This window comes from Antedon mediterranea, chromosome 5 (assembly GCF_964355755.1).
Source record: "Antedon mediterranea chromosome 5, ecAntMedi1.1, whole genome shotgun sequence".
Classification (NCBI taxonomy): Eukaryota; Metazoa; Echinodermata; class Crinoidea; order Comatulida; family Antedonidae; genus Antedon; species Antedon mediterranea.
In genome coordinates, this window is record NC_092674.1 from 16,510,905 (window position 1) to 16,537,038 (window position 26,134).

Genomic DNA, 26,134 nt, shown 5'->3' on the forward strand with positions numbered 1-26,134 from the left:
ATTGTTGCCACGAAATGGCACGACAGGAGCTGAATTGACTAGTACACCGGGGTAACCCTCTACTCTTCCGAAAGATGTACTGGGTTCTTTATAAGTGGACACTTTAGCTTATTGTAGATGACTCAGCAAATTTGCGACACAAAGGGAAATTTGTTGAGAAGGTTCAAAACAGCACTGGTCTCAGACAGAATGTCAAGTTGAAAATTGCAACGATGTTGATGAATGGAATAGAATTGAGAATATGGACCTCTAGGTGCCCAGAAATTTCACTCTTTAAATACGTAAAAGATCTTTTAAAATGCTGCTTTCCCATTTTAATACAATGTACACTGCATTGTACAGTTTTTAAAAGGCACAATGAATACAGTCATCTCTAGGTTTTCTAACAAAAACTGATAAACTAATATTGTCTCAAGAAATAAACAGAAATGGACACCCTACATAGTAAAATAAAGAAAAAGAATTTTTAATTTCAATTTTTCATTTGTCTTTGCTGCCAATGAAACTACCTAATATTATTCAGTTTTTATTTTATTCAGTCAACATTGTTGATATTTACTCCAAGAATACATTAGGGCATTCAATAAAGATAAGATGCATTTATACTATTATAATTAATTAAAGTTTTTTTTTTGCTGCTGTTTTAGATTGGAGAGAGGGGCGTTAACCTTAGTGGTGGACAAAAACAGCGCATAAGTCTGGCACGGGCACTGTATGCTGATAGTGATATATATTTATTGGATGATCCATTAAGTGCTGTAGATTCCCATGTAGGTCTTCATATCTTCAACAACTACATTCTAAATGGTTTAAAAGAAAAAACTGTTTTGTTTGTCACTCATCAACTGCAGTATTTAGACCGCTGTGATGATGTGATTCTCATGAAAGATGGATGCATTATACAGCATGGCACTCATAAATTCCTAATGTCTCAAAATGGAGCATATGCTGCTCTTTTACAGACATTTTACAATGATTTTAAGGAGCCTAAATCTAGTTCTGAGTATGAAGAAGAAAACCAATTTCAAGATATGCTTCAAAAACATAATTTATCCGTTCCTCCAAAGGAAATCTGTAAGGATGATCATCAGTCATTGCAAACTTTTTGTGAATCTGAGGAATGTATTTTTAATGATGGTAAGTTGTATCATAATTACTATCAAGTTCACATGTCACATGTTGAGATCCATTCCATCATCAAGTGCAAATTCTATCAAGAGCGACCTACAACAGGCCTCTCTCGATTTCCTCTCAATAGGTTCATCTTGCAAGGCATGAAACGACTGTCGAAGCCACTCACATGCACATTGTGACCCCTTCTTTGTGAAAGCCAATCAAATACAAGTTTTATTTCGGGGTCAAATAGGGCTGCATAATTATGGACATAAACATGGACTTAGGTCAATAATTAGGAAAAAACTGCTTGTACATATTATTTTTAAAATTCAGTGAAAGGACCAATATTGTTGCATGAAAGCTTTGCCCACGCATGTATATGTGGTGTTTAAATAACATCACAATTTTGTGTTAGCCTTGTAAGTTATGACATTCCATTAACATAAAAACAAGGTTTTTATAGGCACCTATTTCACACTAGTCTAGTGTACTATAGAAGACAATGAACTAGTCACTGACATTTTTTTTTAATAGAGCAGTTAGCTAATTTTATTAAAGTTTGTGGTTATTAAATTTGTTATGTTAATGGTTAAGTTGGTGTTAAATTTAAGGAATTTCGAAATATATTATTAATTTATATTTATATTTATTTAGGAAAATTAATACAAGAAGAAGAGAAAAGTGAAGGCACTGTTGGTTTAAAAACATACAAAGCTTATATCGAAGCAGCTGGTGGCTATATTGTAACATTGTTTGTCTTGTTGTTATTCATTGTAACAGCAGGCTGCTCCACATTCAGCAACTGGTGGCTTAGTTACTGGTTAAATCAGCAGCATACAGAGGTATAGTTTCTTGCACATTCTGTTTATATATATACAAAATAGTTTTCCATAACTAAATTCCTTTTTATTTTACCATATATGCAGGATTATAATGTTTCCACAAGTCTGGAGGTTGGGAGTATATATGGGGAGCAAGACACCTACTTTTATCAGATAGTGTACATTTTATCGGCTGTAGTTTTCATATTTCTTATATGTCTTCGTAGTTTCTTTTATACTAATGTAAGTATTGTTTTGTTGTTATTTTATCTTCATTCCACTCACAGGTGATCACTATGGCTGCCATCCCCTATGAACATCGACTAGTGATTGAAAGCTTTGGCTTTCTAGAGCAAGCTAGGTCTTTCACACACCTAATATAAAAAATGTTAACACAAATAAAACTGCCACAAACATGGATGATCATGTTTTTGATGATTAAAATCAGGGCCACGATCAGAAGAGTACAGTTTAGTATGAACATAGAAGTGAGTGAAGCATTTTCCTGTGTTTTATTATTAATTTAAATAGGGTAAAATTTTATATATCTGTTTATCTCAGATTAAATCAATATACATTAAATTGATTGTAAAATCCACTATTGAAAGTAACTATTTTTATTTTTAAAACAGGTAACATTAGGTGCCTCATCTCGCATGCATGACATCGTTTTTAAACGTGTTGTAACTTGCCCAATGAGCTTCTTCGATACAAATCCACTTGGCAGAATACTCAATCGTTTCTCAAAAGACCTTGATGAGGGTATGTATACATACAGAATGTCAATTATTTTGAGTTATGGTGAGGTCGGCCACACACTATGTCGACCCCCAACACGATAAAAGAAATATGTATGGAACGTCATATATGCACGCTAATACAGTCTGGTTTTTGTATTTTAATATGTTAATAATGTTGGTTTAATCATGAAAATGCTAGAATGCTATGTCTGAATCTGCTTCTTTTTTTTAAAATCAAAATTTAAGAATTACTGTAGTTCCAATCTACGAATATACTTTAACATAGGACGATTTGGGGATATTCTTACCTTAAAAACCAATGCTGACAATGTTTCATAAACTGATAAAATAAAAATTACATGAAATTGTAGGTAATTAATTATACATGGCAATACCGAACCTGACATCAAAATTGGTCAAATATTAACAAACATAAAAGCTGGGATCCGGGATCTTTAGGTACATAAAACAAATTGTAAATGGTGCTAGGATAGGCAATCAAGCTTAAAAACAGCCTAAAGTGAAATAAATTTTTTTTTTAAATGGTCTTAATATATGATGAGGAGATACAAATTTGAGCATCACACCTCTGTCACATCCCGATAATATGCAAATTAGCTTAAATACGAAATTTAGGGTGACATCACTACTTACTTAAGGCGATCTCGGTCGGACTCCTATGATGGCTCTCCAGGTGGTTTTATTTTTATCTGTCATGGTTGTTGAAAGTTCTTCTGCTTTAAGTCCAGTGTCCTTAATTAGAGCATCTAGGTAGAGGTTGTAGGACGGCCTGGATTCCGATGTCCATGTTGTGGTCTCCATAGAATGAGGTTTGAGTTGATTTCTTCTCTGCTTCGGAAACAGTGCCCAGCAAATCTCAATCGTCTCTCTTTGATTTTCTCTGAGATGGGAGGGAGATCATCATATAGCTCTTTGTTGGTCAATCTTCTTTCCAGCTGATATTGAAAGCAGATTTGAGCATCCTGGTGTAGCAACCATCAAGTGATTTCCTGATTTGTTTGGTAATTGTCCAGGTTTCTGCTCCATAAAGGAGTACACTTTCAACTGTAGCTTTGAACAAGTTTGATCTTCCTTTAAGGAGATTTGACTTCCATATTTTGGAAAGGGCATTGAAAGATTTTCAGGCAAGTGCCTTGCGTACACTGATATCATGCTGGGTACTACCAATCCATGACCCAAGATATTTAAAGTCGATATCTCGACACTTATATTGTACGATAACATAAATTAATTTGCATGATTTTTTTTTAATTATTTATGATTTCTTATTAGGCATACTGTAGTACATTATTTATTCACCATGATTAATAATAATAACTCTAATCTTACATCATTATTTAATTGCATTGTATTTTATTATCTTTCATTATCAGAGTCTGTAAATAAATGTTATGAAATTTGCGCTTTTTGACTAACAAAATATATTTTTAGAATTTATTTACAACTTCCGTCTCAATTCTCTTATTTTATACCGTTATTTGATACTCCTATGCTATATTATTTTTAAATTGTGACATCTGTAATATCTGAAGTTTACATAAAATATAATTGCCATGTGATTTATCATTTCCTAAAATCCAACATGACTACTTTGATTTTCTTGCCATTTTAATGTTTAGAAGAAGTTAACAGTACACTGTTAATATTTGAATATGTTTATAAATACTTTATATTTTACAGTTGATGTTAGATTACCATTTGTTATGGAACCTTTGATACAGAATAGCATCCTTATTCTTCTATCAATGAGTAGCATCATTGCAGTCTTCCCTTGGTTTCTTATTCCCGTTTTTGTCATGCTGATTTTCTTTGTTTTCCTGGTTAAACTTTTTCGTCATGGAATACGAGAAATTAAAAAATTAGATAATATTACACGTTCTTTCTGGTTTTCTCATATCAACACAACCATTTTGGGATTGCAAACGATTTGGGCATTTAAGAAAGGTTCAGAGTACATTGCAAAGTAAGTAGTATGAACTTTAGGGTACTTATGTTTTATTTGACTTAAAGGAAGAAAAATGATGTATTGAATTTTATTTCAATTTGAGGAAATGAAAACAAATAGATACAATGCAAAGTCATGTTATGTTTTTGGTGGATAATTACTGTAATGATCAATTTTAAATTGTTATATTTTACATAGATTTGACATACTCCTTGATGAGAATTCTGTAGCCCTGTGCCTTTTCTATTTTGCTAATCGGTGGTTAGCCATCAGATTTGATCTTCTAACCTGTATCATGTCAGTCAGTACAGCTGTATTAGTTGTTGTAACTCATGGAGTTGTTCCTGCTTCTCTAGCTGGCTTAGCTTTATCATATTCTACCCAAGTAAGTTGAATTGCCTCCTTTTGATTTGAATTATTGGTTTCAAAACATGAATAAGATGATGCAAAAAAACAGTAAAAAAGAAATTTATTGAACCAGATTAACCAAAGAAAGTTTCAAATAATTTAAACTTATTTCCATTTGGTTCCTTAATATTCATATTTTTCATTTAACCTCAGGGTCATTAGATTCATTCATCAGTGGTAAATTATTTCCATTTATTGTCATTTGCATATAAAATATACATAGAAATTATGTTTTCTCTGAGATATACAAAATCAGATAAAACAAACACAATTACAATTCAAAGTGTAACATCACTCTCATACGGTATACTGACAAGCATTCAGTGCCCGAATGGCAGCTGGATAAAACTGTTACGAAACCTATTAGTATAAGAAATAATGGACCGGAAACGTCTACCGCTCTGTAACACCTCAAATACATTATGCAAGGAATGAGTACAGTTTAACAGATATTGCTTGAAAATGACCGGAAGTGTAGTTATTGACCTTTGGCATAATTTAATAAGGTTATTCTATTATAATAACATAAATTAATCAATATTTGTCAAATTGTTCACAATATGTATGTTTATACTTGCCATAATGCAACATTTTTTCAAAAAGTAACTGAAACACCTATTTTTAATGTAATTTAACCTTTGACCTGTTTTTCTCATCTAAATAACAACATGGCATAGAGATTTCCAAGTGCAAATTGTTTATAATATATTAGATATTTTTATTCAATCTAATGGATTATACTGTTTTAAATATACAAGTTTGATTATTGCTTTGAAATCCTGTACATAAGAGCCTATCAGGGTGGATTTTAATTCAAAGAGGTGTAGAAGGGGGATACTATTACTACTATTATACAGTACAATGTCTTTCAGAAAAATTTGATAAGCAATAGCAGAATGAAGAAGCAGAAGTTATTGGACAACATAATACGGTGTATATATGTAAAATTTGGGCTGCAGACCAACTTAAAGATTTATTGAGTACTTTTCCCACATGGACCAATGCAAGGGACCCACAGTTCGGTCGATATATATATCCGATGCAAGACCCATTTATAGGCCATAGTGTACCCAAAAGGTTCATTGGGCAAATCGATATGAGTTCCTTAAGGACCGTACATTTTTCCTATAGTAGAGCAGTTAACGCCATAAAAATAGCCAAGTTGTGCACTTTATTACCAAAGCATGAAACTTGCCACAAAGTTTCTTTGATGTATATAGATTAAAAATATCGGGGGGTGTCAAGTGTCCAACGTCCGGTATGGCGGCCATCTTGATTTCAAAATGGCCACCATAAAAACAAAAAGTGTTCATATCTTGGCAACTATAAACAGTAGAGACTTGATTTTGGTGTTAAATTGTTCACAAACCACATATTTCTATTTGCTCTAATGAAAAGTTTCGTCCAAAAATGACCGGAAATGACGTTTCTTCCAGTTTGACCTTTGAGCTTTTATCTGTATATCTCAGTAACTACTGATCATTTTCAATCGATTTTGGTGTCATTTTGTTCAGAATAGAGACATTTATATTTGTAGTAATGAAACATTTTCACATAAAATGACTGGAAATACAATTTATAACCTTTGACATATAATTATGTGAACATACTGTATGTGGTTTACATTGGTATAAATGCACCTAATTTTTTTTACCGAAAAAAATGGCACTTAATGCAAAAATGACCAGGAATTATTCTGAATTTTTGACTTTTGATGTGATAGGATAGGCGTAAAGTATGACAGATCACTGAGAAACAGCAATCACTGAGCTCATCTATGCCGACTTGTTTGCTAAACTGTGATGTGTCAATCGTTAGATAAAAGTTTTGGTCCTCTCTCCTTCTTCTTTTCTTTTCTTTTTGTAATGTATTATACCATATGGACAATTGTCTGAAATAAAAGTTGAATTGAATTGTTAGATGCCATTTGGAAATATTTTTGATGTAAAGTAGCATTCTTTCGTTGGCCTCTTTGATGTTGCATATGAGACAAGTTCGGAAAGTTCTCATTTTCATGAGTTAAGAGAACACCGTCTTTCAAAGTACTTACTACAAACTTATCCTGCATTTGTGCAGTAGACCTACTTTCATTAGTCAAAAACTCAGATAATTCTTGTTCATTTTCATTGCATCTAAAAAAATGTACTCCATTTTTATTGTAATGGGCCTTTGCTGTAAACCTTTCATCTGAATCCTTTTCCTCGATTTTCTCTAGTCATTGATTTTTTAGAAAAAATCCGAACCAAATCAATTCGTAAAAGACATCTCAATATAATTATTCAAGTAATCCTCAAATTAGTGACATGGAGTCTCCTAATCATACAAGAAACAATGTCTGATTTAATCAAAGTAGTGGGTCCAGACAAAGAAGGGGGTGTAAGACCATCCACAGACAAAGAAGGGGGTGTAAGACCATCCAATGACAAAGAAAGGGGTATAGGACCACTTACAGACAAAGAAGGGAGGTATAAGACCATCCATAGACAAAGAAGGGGTGTAGGACCATCCACAGACAAAGAAGGGGGTATAAGACCATCCACAGACAAAGAAGGGGGTGTAAGACCATCCACAGACAAAAAAGGGGTGTCAGACCATCCACACACAAAGAAAGGGGTGTAAGACCATCCACAGACAAAGAAGGGTGTAGGACCATACACAGATAAACAAGGGGTGTAGGACCGTCCACAGACAAAGAAGTGGGTGTAAGACCATCCACAGACAAAGAAGGGGGTGTAAGACCATCCACAGACAAAGAAGGGGGTATAAGACCATCCACAGACAAAGAAGGGGGTATAAGACCATCCACAGACAAAGAAGGGGTATAAGACCATCCACAGACAAAGAAGGGGGTGTAAGACCATCCACACACAAAGAAAGGGGTGTAAGACCATCCACAGACAAAGAAGGGGGTGTAGGACCATCCACAGACAAAGAAGGGGGTGTAAGACCATACACAGACAAAGAAGGGGTGTAGGACCGTCCACAGACAAAGAAGGGGTGTAAGACCATCCACTGACAAAGAAAGGGGTATAGGACCACTCACTGAAAAAGAAAGGGGTATAGGACCACTTACAGACAAAGAAGGGAGGTATAAGACCATCCACAGACAAAGAAGGGGGTGTAGGACCATCCACAGACAAAGAAGGGGTATAAGACCATCCACAGACAAAGAAGGGGGTATAAGACCATCCACAGACAAAGAAGGGGGGTGTAAGACCATCCACAGACAAAGAAGGGGTGTCAGACCATCCACACACAAAGAAAGGGGTGTAAGACCATCCACAGACAAAGAAGGGTGTAGGACCATACACAGACAAACAAGGGGTGTAGGACCGTCCACAGACAAAGAAGTGGGTGTAAGACCATCCACAGACCAAGAAGGGGGTGTAGGACCATCCACAGACAAAGAAGGGGGTGTAGGACCATCCACAGACAAAGAAGGGGATGTAAGACCATCCACAGACAAAGAAGGGGGTATAAGACCATCCACAGACAAAGAAGGGGGTGTAAGACCATCCAAAGACAAAGAAAGGGGGTGTAAGACCATCTACAGACAAAGAAGGTGTGTCAGACCATCCACACACAAAGAAAGGGGTGTAAGACCATCCACACACAAAAAAGGGGTGTAATACCATCAACAGACAAAGAAAGGAGTGTAATACCATCAACAGACAAAGAAACGGGTATAAGACCATCCACAGGCACAGAAGGGGTATAATACCGTCCACAAACAAAGAAAGGGGTGTAAGACCATCCACAGACAAAGAAGAAGGTGTAGGACCGTCTACAGACAAAGAATGGGGTGTAAGACCATCCATTGACAAAGAAAGGGGTATAGGACCACTTACAGACAAAGAAGGGGGTATAAGACCATCCACAGACAAAGAAAGGGGTCACTTACAGACAAAGAAGGGGGTATAAGACCATCCACAGACAAAGAAGGGGGTGTAGGACCATCCACAGACAAAGAAGGGGGTGTAAGACCATCCACACACAAAGAAGGGATTATAAGACCATCCACAGACAAAGAATGGGGTATAAGACCAACTACAGACAAAGAAGGAGGGATAGGACCTTATTAACCAAGGAAGCATACAAAAAGAAGATGCAATCAAAATAGGCCTACCACTTGGAAAACAATAAATTGTAGAATAACTGAGGCTTGATTGTTGAAATATAAAGGGTTCTTTGTAAGGTCATTAATAATATATTGATATAACACGATCATCATACTATTTATTTGACATTCAAATACAGTCTATCTCGAAAAGAAGCTCATACTATCACCTTTTCGAGGTTTTACGGTATTCCATAACATGTATGTTATTTCCTCTGTCAAACTATTAAAACTTTTAGCTAATCAGAAGGTGCCAACATCATTGAAGTAATGGTACCACCAAGCACAATGTTTACCAATTTTATGTAATATCTCTATGAACCCACATTTTCACCCCACATACAGTATTTCTATAGGGTCTCCACATATAGATAGATTGGCCTTTGGGATTTTTTTGGGCAAATCCATCTGGTCATTTTCAAGCAATATCTGTTAAACTGAATATAAATGTATATCTTTGGAACAGTTTGCTCCTAGTTTTAATTCTCTCCGACCTGCCATTACTTAGATATAGCGAAAAAAGGTCAAAGGTCAAAATTGCTTTAAAAAATGGGGTTTCCGGTCAATTTTACGAAATAATTTATGTTAGAGCTAATATAAACATATACATTATGAACAATTTGACACCAAAATCATCTCACTACGTCCAGTATTTCCAGAGATATAAACCTCTTGGCTGCCAGACTGATGCACCCTCATAGTGGGTATAACAGGTCCTAACAAAATCTTATATATGACACTACAGTCTCTGTACATACATCAGTGGCGGATCTAGCGGGGGGGGGGGAGGGGGCGCGTATGGGCGTACGCCCCCCCCCCCCCTATTTTTTAAAGATTTTTTTTTTTTTTTTTTTAAATTAAATAGATTTTAAAAACACATATCGTTTCGACGGTCATCAATTACCGATGGTTTGCAGATTTTCATAGTGAAAATAATACGTCGGAGCACATCCTCAGCTTGATCGCATTCCACCAGGCATGTACGTCCTTTGTGTACAATCAATCTCTAGCGTTACCAACGATCATTCACAGTTAAGTGTAAAAGGAGCAAGTTGATAAAAGCCAAGTGGTGAGCTTGGTCGCGTTCCACTAAGCAGGTCGGCATCCTTTGTGACCGTCACTCCTGTATTGTAGAGTAGCGGTTTCTCCGACGATCAATCACAGTCAATAAATAGAATTGATGAAGCCACATGGTCAGTGCTACTATACTACGCGCCCATTTATTAAGTACAATAAAAACAAAGGCTAGGACTGTATAGTGCCTATGAAATTTATCCCGTTAGGCCTATATTTTATTAAACGTATTACTATTAAAATATTAAAAATGCTGCAGCATTTCATGACCCTTGTTTTATTTGCTTTTCCGTCGATGATTCTCATAAATAAAACGCGATGACAAAAGAGGTGTTTTGTTTTTTTCAAATCACTAAATTATAATGTAATGATGATCGAGCCGGACCGCTAATTTTTAAACGATCGTTTAAACCAGGCCGTTGAATATGCCGTGATTTTAATTGTCAAAAACATGATCGTCAGTCGATGGCTCGGAGTTTCGATAAATCTCGCGTCGCATGTGTTACGTGGTGGTGGAAAACACTCTCAGCAAGTTTGCTTCATTAATATGCATGAGACTCTGTGACGACCTGCTTTAACGTGACGTCATTTTACTTTAGCTGCATGTGAAGAAGTAGTCACCGCGATCGACCCGGCGCGTGTGTAAGAAAATAATACCGGCCTAGGCTAGGACAAGTTTATGCTTATATAAAAGCTGAAAACCATTGTCTCGTTGTAAAAATTTAGATGTAAAGTACAGGCAAGTTGTTAGCTTGCTTTGGTACCCTAGGTAAGTATCAGCTGCATGTTCCACATGTCGTAATGTTGGTAAATGACATTATGAGATGTTTGTAAATCGTTTTAAACAACTTACAATGCGCTAGAACGCCAAAATTTCCGAATATCTCCGAATATTTTACCGGCATAACACTATAATAATATATTAAAATTGAAAACTGTATCTTTATTTTGTCTATCCACTTAATTGATTAAACAATGTTTTCATTTTGTTTTAAAAAGATGCTAGGTATTTTTCAATATACTGTTCGACTTTCATCCGAGGTTGAAGCAAGATTTACATCAGTTGAAAGGATATGTTATTATATCAACGTAAGATTTTTAATTATAATCAAATATACTAGGATGACTCGGATCATACCTGTAGAGAACCAAGCTATAATCCGGTGCTAAACCAGCATGATTTTAATTTCTACAAGTAGCTTTCGTCAGAGAGTTAAATTTTGTGTAGATGTTGCTGCTCTATTATATTTAGTTTTAATCAGGTCAAAATTACAATTATTTACATTGACGCTTTTGATGGTTTTCTACTTAGAATTTAGCTTCAGAAGCTACAACAGTTGTTGATTCTAATCGTCCTCCAGATGATTGGCCATCTAGTGGTACTATACAATTCAGTGGCTTAAAAATGCGTTATAGACCAAATCTACCTCTTGTACTTAAAGGCGTCACATTTACCATAGAATCAGAGGAAAAAATAGGCATTGTGGGAAGAACAGGTTCTGGTAAGTACTACAAATTTTCCAAGTCATTGTTTATACTGCGATCGCCTAATAAAATGACCGATTAAAATCCTGCAATTTAACAATATGACATCGTCATTAAAAGATAATAGGACATGCTGTGTATGAAAATCACTATCTAGAACTTACACTAACCTATTATACTTATAACATTAACTAACAGTAGGAATGTGTAAACATTTTGTTTTCTGAATATTCAAAATACATATTCGATTTGGGTATATATATATATATATGATATATATCACTGATGAAAGGCTAGTGTTGCCCGTAAGCTCTGCTAACTTTTCTGGCTGTTTTACTTCTCGTTTTGATTTAGCTTTTCGCTTTTATTTTGTATCTCCATTGAGATCCAGCCACTGATACCCACAGCATTGTCATTTTTTCAGTAATTTGCCTTTGGATTTATATATATATAATATTACTGAGATTATAAATATGACAGGAGAATTAGCTTTACAACATAAACATTGACCCATGTATAAACATAGGAAAATTAGCACCCCCAATTCTGACCGTTATTTCCCCTATTGTTATCAAAATTAGATTTAAAACTGATGATATTGAGTCTTTATAGGTAAGTCATCTCTCGGAGTTTCACTATTTCGACTGGTGGAAAAAAGTGCTGGTAGTATAATAATTGATGGTATTGACATTTCAAAAATTGGTTTAGAAGATCTTCGCTCGAAGATATCCATTATTCCTCAAGATCCAGTGCTTTTTGTTGGAACTATTCGGTAAGTATAAGTAGGGATCGTATATCAGAAGATTGCTTGCTCTAAAAATGTTTCATTACACGTCGTTCCATGTTACATCATGTGTGCCTGGCCCTCATGCAACCAGTTGTAAATTACAACACTGTACTTGAATATGCTTATTCTAATAAGCTACTGTACTCCTTTTTCGTTTGTGGTGTTTGTATAATGTTCACCTAATGCATAATTAAGTTGTTTTCGTATTTTGTTTCTTAATAAATATAACAATGTTCTATTTAATCAACCAAAGTAGCACTTTTCGCGCCACTGCTCTAGCCAGCTATGTCCCATGAGGACATATTTATAAATAAGCTGTTTCATAGCGGTAGCTTTAGTATCCAAGGCCTACCTATAATTTATAGGTCCCAGCTGCTAGACCCAAAAACGTCTATGAGAACTCACGGTTGAACAAATTTTGGATTCTTGCCCTTTGATTGGTTGAGGTGAATCAACAGATTGTGGAAGAATTTTCACTTCAATACCACCTTGAAGTCATGTTGTCCCTAGAGGGTATTCTTGCATGCCTACAGTTCAGGTTGAGGTCACAGACAAACAGGCTACAGCACACTAAAGTTCAAAATTGACCATTTTTAAATGCCATTTTTTAATTGGTAGATTAATATTTCATCATCATGTCGAGCTTGCTCGGGCTTCTTTGACTCTGATACGCCACCCTTTCTGGTCTTCCATGGCAGCAGGCCGTTCATCCGGATTGCACTCTGTGTCCTCGCATAGTTGATCTATGTAGGTTTTGTGGGGACGTCCAACCTTCTGACGACCATGTCTTGGATGCCATAGAAGTGTATTGCTAACAAGTTCTCTTTTCGATCTCCAGCAATGTCCAGCAAAGCGAAGACGCTGTTGTCTGATTGTGGAGGAGATTAGAGGCATATTTCCATATAACTGTGGTTTGGTTGGATGATCTCTCCAAGATATGTTCAAAACTGCTCTTAGCATACGAGTGTATGTACTAAAGAGATTGCTAGTCTCTTGGTTTAGTTACTTAACTACGATAAAAGACTACAACGTAAAGTACTCACCATTATAATAGTCTTTGACTGTATGATAATATGAGTGAGTAATAATATAGTTTACGTCTAGGTTCCGTCGCTGACTTATCCAAGTGCCCTCAACGTAGTTGACGTTCCAAGGTATACGCACGGCGGAGCACGTCCAGGTGTTTAGAACGACGCGCTCCACTTAAGCATGTGTAGCGGCACTACATTCCTCCTTGTTTTATTTTTTTGTTTTCCCTCTTGTTCTTCTACACACGTTGCTCTTACTTTCCTTTCTTCCGCTTCATTTTTTTTTTTCTTTTTTTTTTAAACACAACAATAACACAACATACATAACATACAATTCCAGAAAAAAACTACCAAGAACCTGATAAGAATTTTGTAAAAAAAAATGAACTAATTGGAATTAATTTTAAAATTACTTTAACTAAATTTTCATTAATTTGGTCTTGGATTTTTTTTTTTTTTTTTTTTTTTTTTTTTTTTATTTATTCATAGGCAAACTGGGCGTGGAAGTGGAGGTTTTCTAAGAATCCCTCCAACATCCTATCCGCCGCTGGCCACTTCCCGGCTGAGCCAAACGCTCCACCACCTCCCGATTGGCATTGAATGCCGACCGCAGAGCAACTCTGTCGGCCCGCCTTAACTGACATAACAGAGGCGTGGGTGGATGGATGTTGTTTTCCACGTTTGGCTGCTGCCACCGTACTTGACGGTCCGGTCTGTTGACGTAGTGGTCCAGTTGGTTTGGGAAATCGACGGCGTCTGGGCTCCACCGAGGTAGGCCTACCATACCTCTGGCACAACTCCACAAATGCCCTCTTATTATCCCTAGTGGCTCTCGCCACCAGGAAAAGGAGACACCGAGTGTGGAGTAGACCCAGCAGTGACACTAACGGCGATAGAGTGTTCGACTCGGGCATCTTGAGCCCCGCCGCCTCGCCCATCGACTCCATCATCCTTCTTAGTGATTTTGTGAAGAAGAATCCAGGTTGGATTCTCCTCTCGGCGTTGAAAAGTGCCACCACCTTGGTAACACTCTCGCCGCACTCTGGAACAAGTTTCACTAACTCCTGGATGAAACTCCAGCGCCGAGATGAGGTGGTCGACGATATCTCCGGCGATGTCTCTGTCATAAATGGCGGTATGTGGTGCGCCAGGTGTTGCTTTGGGTTTTCGGGCACCCGGCCACATCCTGCCACTGGACACGGGAATGCCCAACGCTTACCCGATTCCCTCTGACCACCTTCAGGATGAGGTCTTTTGTTTGTGACTTTTGACCGTTTGTCAGCCTTTGCCTTTGCTTTTGGTACCGCCCCAGCACTAGTTGGAACAGCACTGGTCGCCGTACCAATAAGACGAACGTCTCGGCACGCAAAGTCCGACTCCTTACTTCCCGGAGTTCGCCATACTTTCACGGCTGGCGCGGCGGGAAGCAACCCTTTACAGAGAATGGAGGGGGACTTTGGCCTCTCCGGCGATCCTGCCAGATTTAGGTCCCCGACCTCCATCGCCACATCATCTTCTCCTTCCAATCCAGTCGGCACAGTAGGTGAGGGTGCAGACTTCCGTGTCGCAGTAGGTCTGCCCAACGACGGGAAGTCATCCACCTGAAGCAGGAACAATTACTCCTCCACCGTTACTCGATCGGAAGTGCAGTTATCCATCTGTAAAACATTAAGAGACAAAGCACAAGTTAGTAAAGTACTAGGACAAGGAATACCTCTTACGCCCGTATTCTTAAACCGGACTTTAGTCGTAGTTCGAGCTAAAACTTTAAAAATTACGTCATTTTAATTCATAAACCAAACTTCAACTAAATCGCCGACTAATTCAGGCCAACCTCGACTAAATCGAGACGGATTTTGATCGATTTTTTTAGTCCTGGAGGGGGCAGGCTAAATGGTCGACTAAATGGTTTTTAAACGATGTTTATGAAAAACGTAACAGTAATTGAGTTGTTATATTGGCCAGATATTGAAGAATGAAATATCTATTTTTATAAGTTATAATAATGAAAATCATCTTTATTTACAACCATATACAAATTACATTATTTTCTTTGTGCAAGTCCGACTTGAACTATGTGACGCCATAGCGACAATGGCCGATGCGGAAATTCACCACGCGATGAAATGTTTAGGGGGCCTAGTGCTTTCTTGTCACGCTATGAAGTGCATGGTTCGTCGCGATCATACTTTGTTGGGGGCCTAGAAAATATAAAAGTTACCGTACCGCCATGGTTCCTAAATATATTTTGAAGATTTTGTTTGTTGTTAATCAAATATACTTCACTGTTAAATTAATACTGATATTGTTCTAATAATTAACGATTAAAATTGTTTTTCATGTATAGAGTACTGATGCGTAAAAAGTGTTGTAAAAAAATGGAAAGTGATATCAATGCGCAAAATTTCGTCTGCTCCTCAAATACTCTCTTGTCATTGGCCAATGTATAGCCTTTGTTACCCAGACGTGTGCAACTCGGCTAAAAGCTCGACTTCATTAAGTCGAACTGCAAACTTCGACTACTTCGTTTTTTAATCGAATTTGAAGTAATAGCTCGAACTACGACTTTTTCAAGTCGAACTTCGAACTACGACTAAAGTCCGGTTTAAGAATACGGGCGTAAGTCACAGATGCTCGAGTTAGTCAATCTAAAGTCTACAATTGGCGCATTTGAAACGATCGACATCAATCGCCTCCGCCGGAGTGATATTGACACATGCGCCATGATACCACTCACCACAATAATCACATTCAATCATAAACCGTCGCTCCCCCCCCCCCCCCCACGTTTTTCGGCAGATGCAGTAGAGGTTATCATCACCCCCATCTGCACCATTGTTCACCGTGCCGGTACCAGTTTGGTCGAACGTACGATCATGGCAAAGCTTCAATTTGTCGTGATGGATCACAAATATATCCGGATATCCTTCGACCTATTTTGTAAATTGGTCAACGACCATAAGGACGTACACATTCCCCTGGTCCGACCTAAGTAACGGTCCCAAGAAATCTATGTGGACCCGTTCCATAGGTGCACCAGCATGGTACTTGATATACTCATATTTTCCCCGTCGTTCACCTTTTTTGTGACTATTGCAGTTTATCTTTTATGAACAACAATTCATCCATCAGCCGCATTTTATCTTTATTTAACCAATAATTTTTAGTAGCTGGACTAGCCGAGAAAAGATCGGTAGGTGAAGGTACCTCGCCTGTTTTTAACCAGGTATGGGTTGGCTCCAACTCCCCATCCCGCTCTTGGGCCTGTCCAATTTCCAGCTCGGAAAAGCCCCAATGAGACCTTCCAAGTTGTCTTGTACTGTAGCTACTTTATTAATTACCGGAAAGGTGATTGGCATATCGGATGATATTGGCAAAGATGGTGATGGATGATTTGATGTGACGGTTAGGGGTACAATATCATCTACATCTTCTATAAATAAAGCCCATTGTTGATGTGCACGTTGGCAATACTTAAACCCTTTACATGATAAGTCTATATGAGTTTTACCCCATGTTTATAGTGATTAGTCATGTCTTGCGCCCTTGACAACGCATCAGCATTTACGTGCTTTTTACCTGGGCGATGTTCAGCGACCATGACATACTGACTTAGTTCTTCGATCCAACGTGCCAACTGACCCTGTGGTTCTTTAAATCGCAGAAGCCAAGTCAAGCTACTATGATCAGTTCGCACTTTAAAGGGTTTACCTAGTAAGTAATACCTAAACTGATGTGTAAATTTAACAATGGCCAACAATTCTTTCCTCGTGGTACAGTAGCGCTGTTGCTCTGCGGATATTGCTAAGAGTTCACCTCTGATAGCTTGATAACCTTTTCGACCCTTCATTGACACACCTTTGCCTGCCAAAAAGAGTTTGATTGTGCCTACCGTAGCTGGTTTAGGATTTAATGAATTATATATACTATCAGCAATTAAATACTAACAGTAGTTCCACAATCTACCACTGCATCGAGCGTAGTAGAGGCGATGGTAACACAGGTATGTAACAAAGAATCAGATTTAACTCTCTGAACTACCAATGAAACGCCTGAGTCGCACTGTAAATCAGAATGGTCGTAGCCAACCACTAATCGTTTAAAGACATGCCCTTGTCGTCACTTTCTTGACTTACGAGTCGCACAAACTTTTTATTTATATTTTCTTTATTTCTAGGACATTCCCTTGAAAAATGTCCCTCTTCGCCGCAACTAAAACACGCCGACTGCTCTGGCGATTTGCGTCTAGCGGGCGATTTACTTCCTCTATTATCTAGTTTTTCTAACAATCTATCGAACTTTGTCTTTGGTAAGAAACCTTGTCTTCCAAATCATTTATTTGAGCTTCCGTCGACGAACGTGGTTTCGCATCACGGAAGTCATTTCGGCGACTTATAGCTGGAGAAAATTTACTATCTCCGAACCTCACCGATCTCCTTCGATTTTCTTCCCGTATCTCATTAACGCGTCCCCAATCCTCCCCGACCTTTGCATCGAAATCCCGTTCCGACGGATCCGAACGAACTTGACACACGGTAGTCGAAGATGGGGCGTCATTTTTTAGTTTCGACTGAGGCATAGTGGATGTTTGAGTATAAGCTGGCTTCTCTTCTACACAGTGGTACCACTCGAACAACTTAATTGCCGCTGGAATAGTCGCCAGTCTTTGTAACCCCGCATACTTTCCCGCAGATTGATCACAGCACCCTCTGCAAAATCGAAGTGCCGCCATTTCCTCGATCCAAACATCGGCCCCTCTTCCCATGCCGCTCTTGAATGCCATAGCTGCCGCATGGAAAACCCGGGAGCCCCAGTCGCGGAGAGATTCATTCTCCGTTTGCTTTAGCTTGTCAAATTTAGCTGCAAACAAGGATTGATCATTGTTCAATCCAAAATAAGCTTCGAAAGCTCTAACCATCGAGTCATACGCGATGTCACTGCCGTGAAGAGTGTACAACGTCTGGATGTACGTGGCGGCTTTCCCTTTCATACTTAAATGAAAAGCCTCCTTCTTCTCCACCAGGTTCCATCCGCTGACTCGGGCATACCCCTCAAACCTATCCCGGAAAATGTGCCAGTCATCTTGACCGAAAAATTCCAGGTTTTTCTGAGGGCAGAAAGGTTGTCGTTCCCGACGCTCAGCTCGCCATTCTTCATTATGACCATATCGACCACGCGAGTGGTCACTATCCACATAATGAACCCGGCGCGGCTCACGCCCAAAACTTTCACCATTGCTTCCTCTTTTGACATACTCAATCGTATTGTCCTCATTGTCGGGGTAGTAACACCCGCAATCTCGATCATTATAATCGAAACCTCGACAATCAGTCCGAACTTGACCGACATCGTCCGAGTAGCGTTTATAGCGATATACCCCCGTGGCGACATTCCCATTCTACAACCTCGATTAGGATACCGTCATTCGGACTCTCGATCTCTTGCGTCCCCTTGACGATCTATTGATCGCCAAGGAACTCGACCACGTTCCATAGGCACAAACCTATTGGATTCGCCGCCAGCTCGTTTATCGAAATGCATGCCATCGTCTGGATAATGAGAGTCGCGATTACGAATATCCCCGTTAGGAGTACCGTAGTTAGAATAGGAATTAAATCTATCATTTGACACAGAATTAACGTTAGGAGTAGCTCGAATTGACTGCTCCTCCTCCCCGTTAAAACTAACGGACGCATTCTTTGAAGTCACCTGATTATTAGGATTAACCTCAAGATCTGGCCCTTCAAAGACCTCGTCAGCACTGCCATTTATGATTTTCGCCGATGTCAGCGCATTACTCTTTTTAAAAGAGTCAGTGCTTTTTTCGTTATGAGCAAACACCGAATTTAGCACGTAGCTGATGCCATAGCTATCTAGATCCGCAACTAATGTTGCGTCTCCGATCGCCTGCAACAACTCCTCCCAACAACGGATATTTCCTTCGGTTTCTCGATATTCGCAAACATTTTCTATAGCCCGAGAGGAAAATCCAATTGGGAAATCATTTTTGTGCTGGGCAAAGTTAATTTTGAACTTCGCCTCTTCTTGGTTTCTTTCAGTAGACATCTGCAAATTAACAAGGGTACTCGTTCAAAATACTGAGTCAGAATCATAATTTCAGGCAACCAATGAGTAGAGTAGACAAATTATTTAGAAGGATAGTAACATACAATAGATAGATAGAATTCTGAGTATTCGCCAGAGCGTACCGGCGTGCGTATAACTAAAACTCACATCCACATCCTAAAAATAGTATTCTAAAAATAGGATGTTTCCGTAAAGTAAGTAGCCAATCAGACACCATTATTACATAGAATTCTTTCATTGCTCAACCAATCAGAGTATGCCCAAGAACTGCGCGGCAGTTTGTTCGAATGGAATAAGACCTGGATAAGATCTGAAACAATATCGAAAAACTATCGCCCAAGGATCTAATACAGTATACCTTAAATACATTTTCAACCATCTTCCCCCTAAAAGGCAAAGTTTTTATTTATTTTTGCGGTTCATGATAAACTAATAAAATAAATAAATAAATTCTTCCAACACTGCCGACTTCCAGTGAAGGAACGACGTAAACAACTGGCCCACTAATATGATAACTAATACTTCCTAGCCTAACCTAATCGCATATTTTCCAAAATCGGACATGAAACACGGGCCATGTCGTTTCGTTCTGGAATCACGAGTCCAGTGGGTTAACATACAAATCCCATTCACGTCACGAGTGTGAACATTCATATGAGCATGAAATACATGTCACGAGCATGAATAATAATATTCTTATACTACAGTTTCATCTAGTATAGGCCAATCGTTCATTCGTCGAATATTAAATTTTAAAAAATAAAAATAATAAAATCCTAATCTACTATTCATCCCCAACTCTCGGAGAGAACATGAACTTATAAGAAACATTCACGTTCTTATCCTCGAGACGGTGATGAATTGGCGAGGGCCGATACGTTGAATGTAAATAAATAAACAACGCACGTCCAGATTCGCGTATTTTCGGCGTCATATTTTACCAGAAAAATATCGCGTTTAATTTTAATCCTCGTCGCCAATAAAGAGATTGCTAGTCTCTTGGTTTAGTTACTTAACTACGATAAAAGACTCACCATTATAATAGTCTTTGACTGTATGATAATATGAGTGAGCAATAATATAGGTTCCGTTGCTGACTTATCCAAGTGCCCTCAACGTAGTTGACGTTCCAAGGTATACGCACGGCGGAGCGCGTCCAGGTGTTTAGAACGACGCGCTCCACTTAAGCATTTGTAGCGGCACTACAGTACCATCAAGTTTCGCTTCTAAAACTTTCGTTAGTGTCCAGGTAGAGGATCCATACAGCAGCACCGATTCAACTGTAGCTTGAAAGAATTTTCTTTTGATATCCTGTGTTAGAGAAGATTTCCAAATAACAATCAGTGAGTTGAGGGCAGTCCAGGCTTTAGCTATTCTTATTTCAACATCTTTTGATGTTGATTCGATGTGACTTCCTAGATATTTAAAGGTATTCACCTCTTTTATTGGGATACCGTTAACGGTGTTGATGTTACCATGTTGATTGAAGGAGATGAATTCTGTCTTTGCAGCATTAACATGGAGTCAAATATCTGCAGCAGCTACCTCAAGACAATATAGAAGAGCTGTAGCGCCGTTTATAGAGTTTGAAATCAGTGCCAGATCATCGGCATAATCGGCATCAGTAATCATTACTGCAGGATGTCTGCGAGAAGCAGCCTTCTTGAGGGTGAAACCAAGATGACTGATTTTATCGACTGAGTTTCGTAAAATATAATCAAGACATAGAATAAACAGGAAAGGTGCAAGGGTGTCACCTTGAAGGACACCCGCACAGATATAAAAAAATTCAGTATCTCCGTCTGTGGATCGTACTTTGCTCTTCCTGTCTTTATAGAGCATCATTATTGCTTTAGAAAAAACTATGAATAAGATCACAGCTTGTAGATTCTTTAATTTGATACCTTCAATAATTCTTCTGATGGTCAGTATTTGACTGATCGTTGACCGGTTATTTCTGAAGCCGTTCTGATTATCACGTAAGATGTTATCTACCACAGGTTGAAGACGATTCAATAAAAGCGAGTTGTAGATTTTGGCTGCGATGGGGGTGAGGGTTATACCCCTGTAGTTTTTCGGGTCACCAAGGTCTCCTTTTTTTGGAAACGGGAGTATGCATCCTTCCAACCATTTGTCATTTCTTTCACCGTGGTACATAGCATTACAAAGTTGTAAAATTATGTCATTAAACGCTTCTGTTTTCCATACTTCAGGAGGTATTGAGTCTAGACCAGCAGCCTTGTTCGTTTTAAGGCTTTTAAGGACTGTGTTGAGTTCAGCTTCTGTGAAGTTTACTAGTTTTATTTGGAGGTTTTCTTCTATGATCGTTTTGATTGGTTCGTCTGACACTGTAGGAGTTTTGCCAAAGAGATTAGAGAAATGTGTCTTCCATTTATCAAGGCGTTCCTGTTGACTATCAGCTTTAAGTTTTGCTTTATTTGACTTCTTTCTTCCACTAATGTCGTTTATTATTTTCCAAACCAGGGAGGATTGTCTAATTGCATGGGCATTGTTTATATTAGTAGAGCAGTTAATGACATGAGCTGTGCATTTTATTACCAAAGCATGAAACTTTGCGCAAAGTTTCTTTGATGTATATAGATTCAAAATATCGAGGGGTGCCAAGTGTCCAACGTCCGGTATGGCGGCCATCTTGATTTCAAAATGGCCACCATAAAATCAAAAAATGTTCATATCTTGGTAACTATACACATTAGAGACTTAATTCTGGTTTCAAATTGTTCACAAACTATATATTTCTATTTGCTCTAATGAAAAGTTTCGTCCAAAAATGACCGGAAATGACGTTTCTTACAGTTTGACCTGGTATTTGTATATCTCTGTAACTACTGGTCATTTTCAATCGATTTTGGTGTCATTTTGTTCAGAATAAATACATTTATATTTGTAGTAATGGAACATTTTCACATAAAATGACCGAAAATACAATGTATGACCTTTGACATTTATTTGTTGATTTTTAATTATGTGAATATACTGTATGTGGTTTTTGTTGGTCTTAAATGCACCTAATTTTGAACTTTTACCTGATAGGCGTAATTATATTAAATGATTAATGGACTTGAATTGTATATAGTACATAAAATTGGTAAACATTGTGCTTGGTGGTACCATTAGTTCAACGATGTTGGCACCTTCTGATTCGCTAAAAGTTTTAATAGTTTGGCAGAGGAAATAACATACATGTATGGAATACCGTAAAACCTCAAAAAGGTGATAGTATGAGCTTCTTTTCGAGATTGAATTCGAGTATTTGAATTTCAAATAATTAGTATGATAATCGTGTTTATATCAATATATTATTAATGACCTTACAAAGAACCCTTTATATTTCAACAATTAAGCCTCAGTTATTCTACAATTTATTGTTTTCCAAGTGGTAGGCCTATTTTGATTGCATCTTTTTGTATGCTTCCTGGTTTAATATGGTCCTAACCCTCCTTCTTTGTCTGTAGATGGTCTTACACCCCTTTCTTTATCTGTGGATGGTCTTATACCCCCTTCTATGTCTGTGGATGGTCTTATACCCCCTTCTTTGTCTGTGGATGGTCTTATACCCCTTTCTTTGTCTGTGGATGGTCTTATACCCCTTTCTTTGTGTGTGGATGGTCTTGCACCCCTTTCTTTGTCTGTAGATGGTCTTATACCCTCTTATTTGTCTGTGGATGGTCCTATACCCCCTTCTTTGTCTGCCGATGGTCCTACACCCCCTTCTTTGTCTGTTGGTGGTCTTATAATCCCTTCTTTGTGTGTGGATGGTCTTGCACCCCTTCTTTGTCTGTTGGTGGTCTTACATCCCCTTCTTTGTTTGTAGATGGCCCGACACCCGTTCTTTGTCTGTGGATGGTCCTACACCCCCTTCTTTGTCTGTGGATGGTCTTATACCCTCTTCTTTGTCTGTAAGTGGTCCTATACCACTTTCTTTGTCAGTGGATGGTCTTACACCCCCTTCTTTGTCTGTGGATGGTCTTACACCCCCTTCTTTGTCTGTGGATGGTCTTATACCCCCTTCTTTGTCTGTGGGTGGTCTTATACCCCCTTCTTTGTTTGTGGATAGTCTTACCTCTCCTTCTTTGTCTGTGGATGGTCCTACACCACCTTCTTTGTCTGTGAATGGTCCTACACCCCTTCTTTGTCTGTGGATGGTCTTATACCCCCTTCTTTGTTTGTAAGTAGTTCTATACACCTTTCTTTGTCAGTGGATGGTCTTACACCCCCTTCTTTGTCTGTGGACGGTCTTACACTGGACCCACTACTTTGATTGATTAAATCAGACATTGTTTCTTGTATGATTAGGAGACCAAGACCTTCAAAGTGAAAGTCCAGGTGAATGCCTAAAAAGGTCTTGTACAGAACAGTATATTGTAGGTCCATGTCACTAATTTGAGGATTACTTGAATAATTATATTGAGATGTCTTTTACGAATTGATTTGGTTCGGATTTTGCTAAAAAATCAATGACTAGAGAAAATCGAGGAAATTGATTCAGATGAAAGGTTTACAGCAAAGACCCATTACTATAAAAATGGAGTACATTTTTTTAGATGCAACGAAAATGAACAAGAATTATCTGAGTTTTTGACTAATGAAAGTAGGTCTACTGCACAAATGCAGGATAAGTTTTAATTTGTAGTAAGTACTTTGAAAGATGGTGTTCTCTTCTCTTAACTCATGAAAATGAGAACTTTCCGAACTTGTCTCATATGCAACATCAAAGAGGCCAACGAAAGAATGCTACTTTACATCAAACATTTTTCCAAATGGCATCTAACAATTCAATTCAACATATGGTATAATACATTTAAAAAAAAGAAAAGATGAAGGAGAGAGGACCACAACTTTTATCTAACGATTGACACATCACAGTTAAGCAAACAAGTCGGCATAGATGAGCTCAGTGATCTGTCATACTTTATGCCTATCCTATCACATCAAAAGTCAAAAATTCAGAATAATAATTCCTGGTCATTTTTGCGTTAAGTGTCATTTATTTTGGTATGAAAATTAGGTGCATTTATACCAATGTAAACCACATACAGTATGTTCACATAATTATATATGTCAAAGGTTATAAATTGTATTTCCAGTCATTTTATGTGAAAATGTTTCATTACTACAAATATAAATGTCTCTATTCTGAACAAAATGACACCAAAATCGATTGAAAATGATCAGTAGCTACTGAGATATACAGATAAGAGGTCAAAGGTCAAACTAGAAGAAACGTCATTTCCGGTCATTTTTGGACGAAACTTTTCATTAGAGCAAATAGAAATATGTGGTTTTTGAACAATTTAACACCAGAATCAAGTCTCTACTGTTTATAGTTGCCAAGATATGAACACTTTTTGTTTTTATGGTGGCCATTTTGAAATCAAGATGGCCGCCATACCGGACGTTGGACACTTGGCACCCCCCGATATTTAGAATTTATATACATCAAAGAAACTTTGTGGAAAGTTTCATGCTTTGGTAATAAAGTGCACAACTTGGCTATTTTTATGGCGTTAACTGCTCTACTATATCGTCAATTTGATCTTGGACATATTTAGATTGTTCAGATTCATAAGTGTCAACAAGGTCTTTTTGATAGTGGGAGTTTTTAGAACGTTGCGCTTTTCAGTAACTGCATTCGTTTCCCAGGGAACTTTACGGTATAATTTCGGCTTCAGTGGAATAGCAATTTTAGAAGCATGGTTATGTGCTTCGATGAAACTTTGATTGATTGAAATATATATTTATACTGGGTAACCTCTTCAGTCAAAGACTGGTCTCCCAGAGGGCCCAGTTGGTGATCAGTGGCTGTGATGTACTAATACATCGAAAGATGTACTAGGTTCTTTAAAGTGCACACGAGCTAGATGTGTACACTGGACCTACGGTTTATAGTCCTTATCCGAGAAGACTCGTTCTACCACCAGAACCATGGAGTGAGTGAGCCTCGAACCCATGCCGATGTTATGGCTACGTAATTACGGTTCCACTGTCTTAACCGCTCGGCCACTCACACACTTTCATACACAGAGTTTGCTGATGTTGATTCATGTACCGATTGAAGAGCATCAAAGCGGTTCCTCACGGCAGCTGTGTAGATGTCTCGAGTATTTTGGTTGGATAGAGCTAACCAGTCGTAAGATGGTGATGATGATTTTGTTGCTTTGTTAGCACGGAGACTAAGGCGTATTTTTGTTGAGACAATCCCGTGATCTGAGCTCACTCTTCAAACGTATTATATGCTTCACTATTGACGATGCTGTTAATCCATTTCTTATTTACAAGCATATAATCGAGTTGGGCTTTCATTCCGTGTGGGTATGTATGTGTCCACAGCTTTGATGATTTCTTTTGGAAATTGGTGTTTAGACAGATGATCATTTTCATCGGCAAGTCTCGTAGATATTGACCGTTTCGATTTGTTTCATGGCGGTAAGTGAACAGATAATTTTCTTTTCCAAGTTGTGCATTCAATCACCTCCTATTACCA

At 38.1% G+C, this 26,134-nt stretch overlaps 1 protein-coding gene across 3 annotated transcripts in view; it reads left to right on the forward strand.

Moving 5' to 3' along the window:
- Nucleotides 1-26,134, forward strand: part of LOC140049513 (ATP-binding cassette sub-family C member 5-like) — a 77,568-nt gene that overhangs the window by 35,080 nt on the left and 16,354 nt on the right. For all 3 annotated transcript variants that reach the window (XM_072094410.1, XM_072094409.1, XM_072094411.1), the window contains exons 12-20: nucleotides 648-1,137; nucleotides 1,771-1,958; nucleotides 2,043-2,180; nucleotides 2,570-2,699; nucleotides 4,379-4,661; nucleotides 4,842-5,028; nucleotides 11,242-11,331; nucleotides 11,555-11,744; nucleotides 12,340-12,499. In XM_072094410.1, coding sequence (XP_071950511.1) covers nucleotides 648-1,137; nucleotides 1,771-1,958; nucleotides 2,043-2,180; nucleotides 2,570-2,699; nucleotides 4,379-4,661; nucleotides 4,842-5,028; nucleotides 11,242-11,331; nucleotides 11,555-11,744; nucleotides 12,340-12,499 — 1,856 coding nt within the window. The remainder of the gene's footprint in view (nucleotides 1-647; nucleotides 1,138-1,770; nucleotides 1,959-2,042; nucleotides 2,181-2,569; nucleotides 2,700-4,378; nucleotides 4,662-4,841; nucleotides 5,029-11,241; nucleotides 11,332-11,554; nucleotides 11,745-12,339; nucleotides 12,500-26,134) is intronic.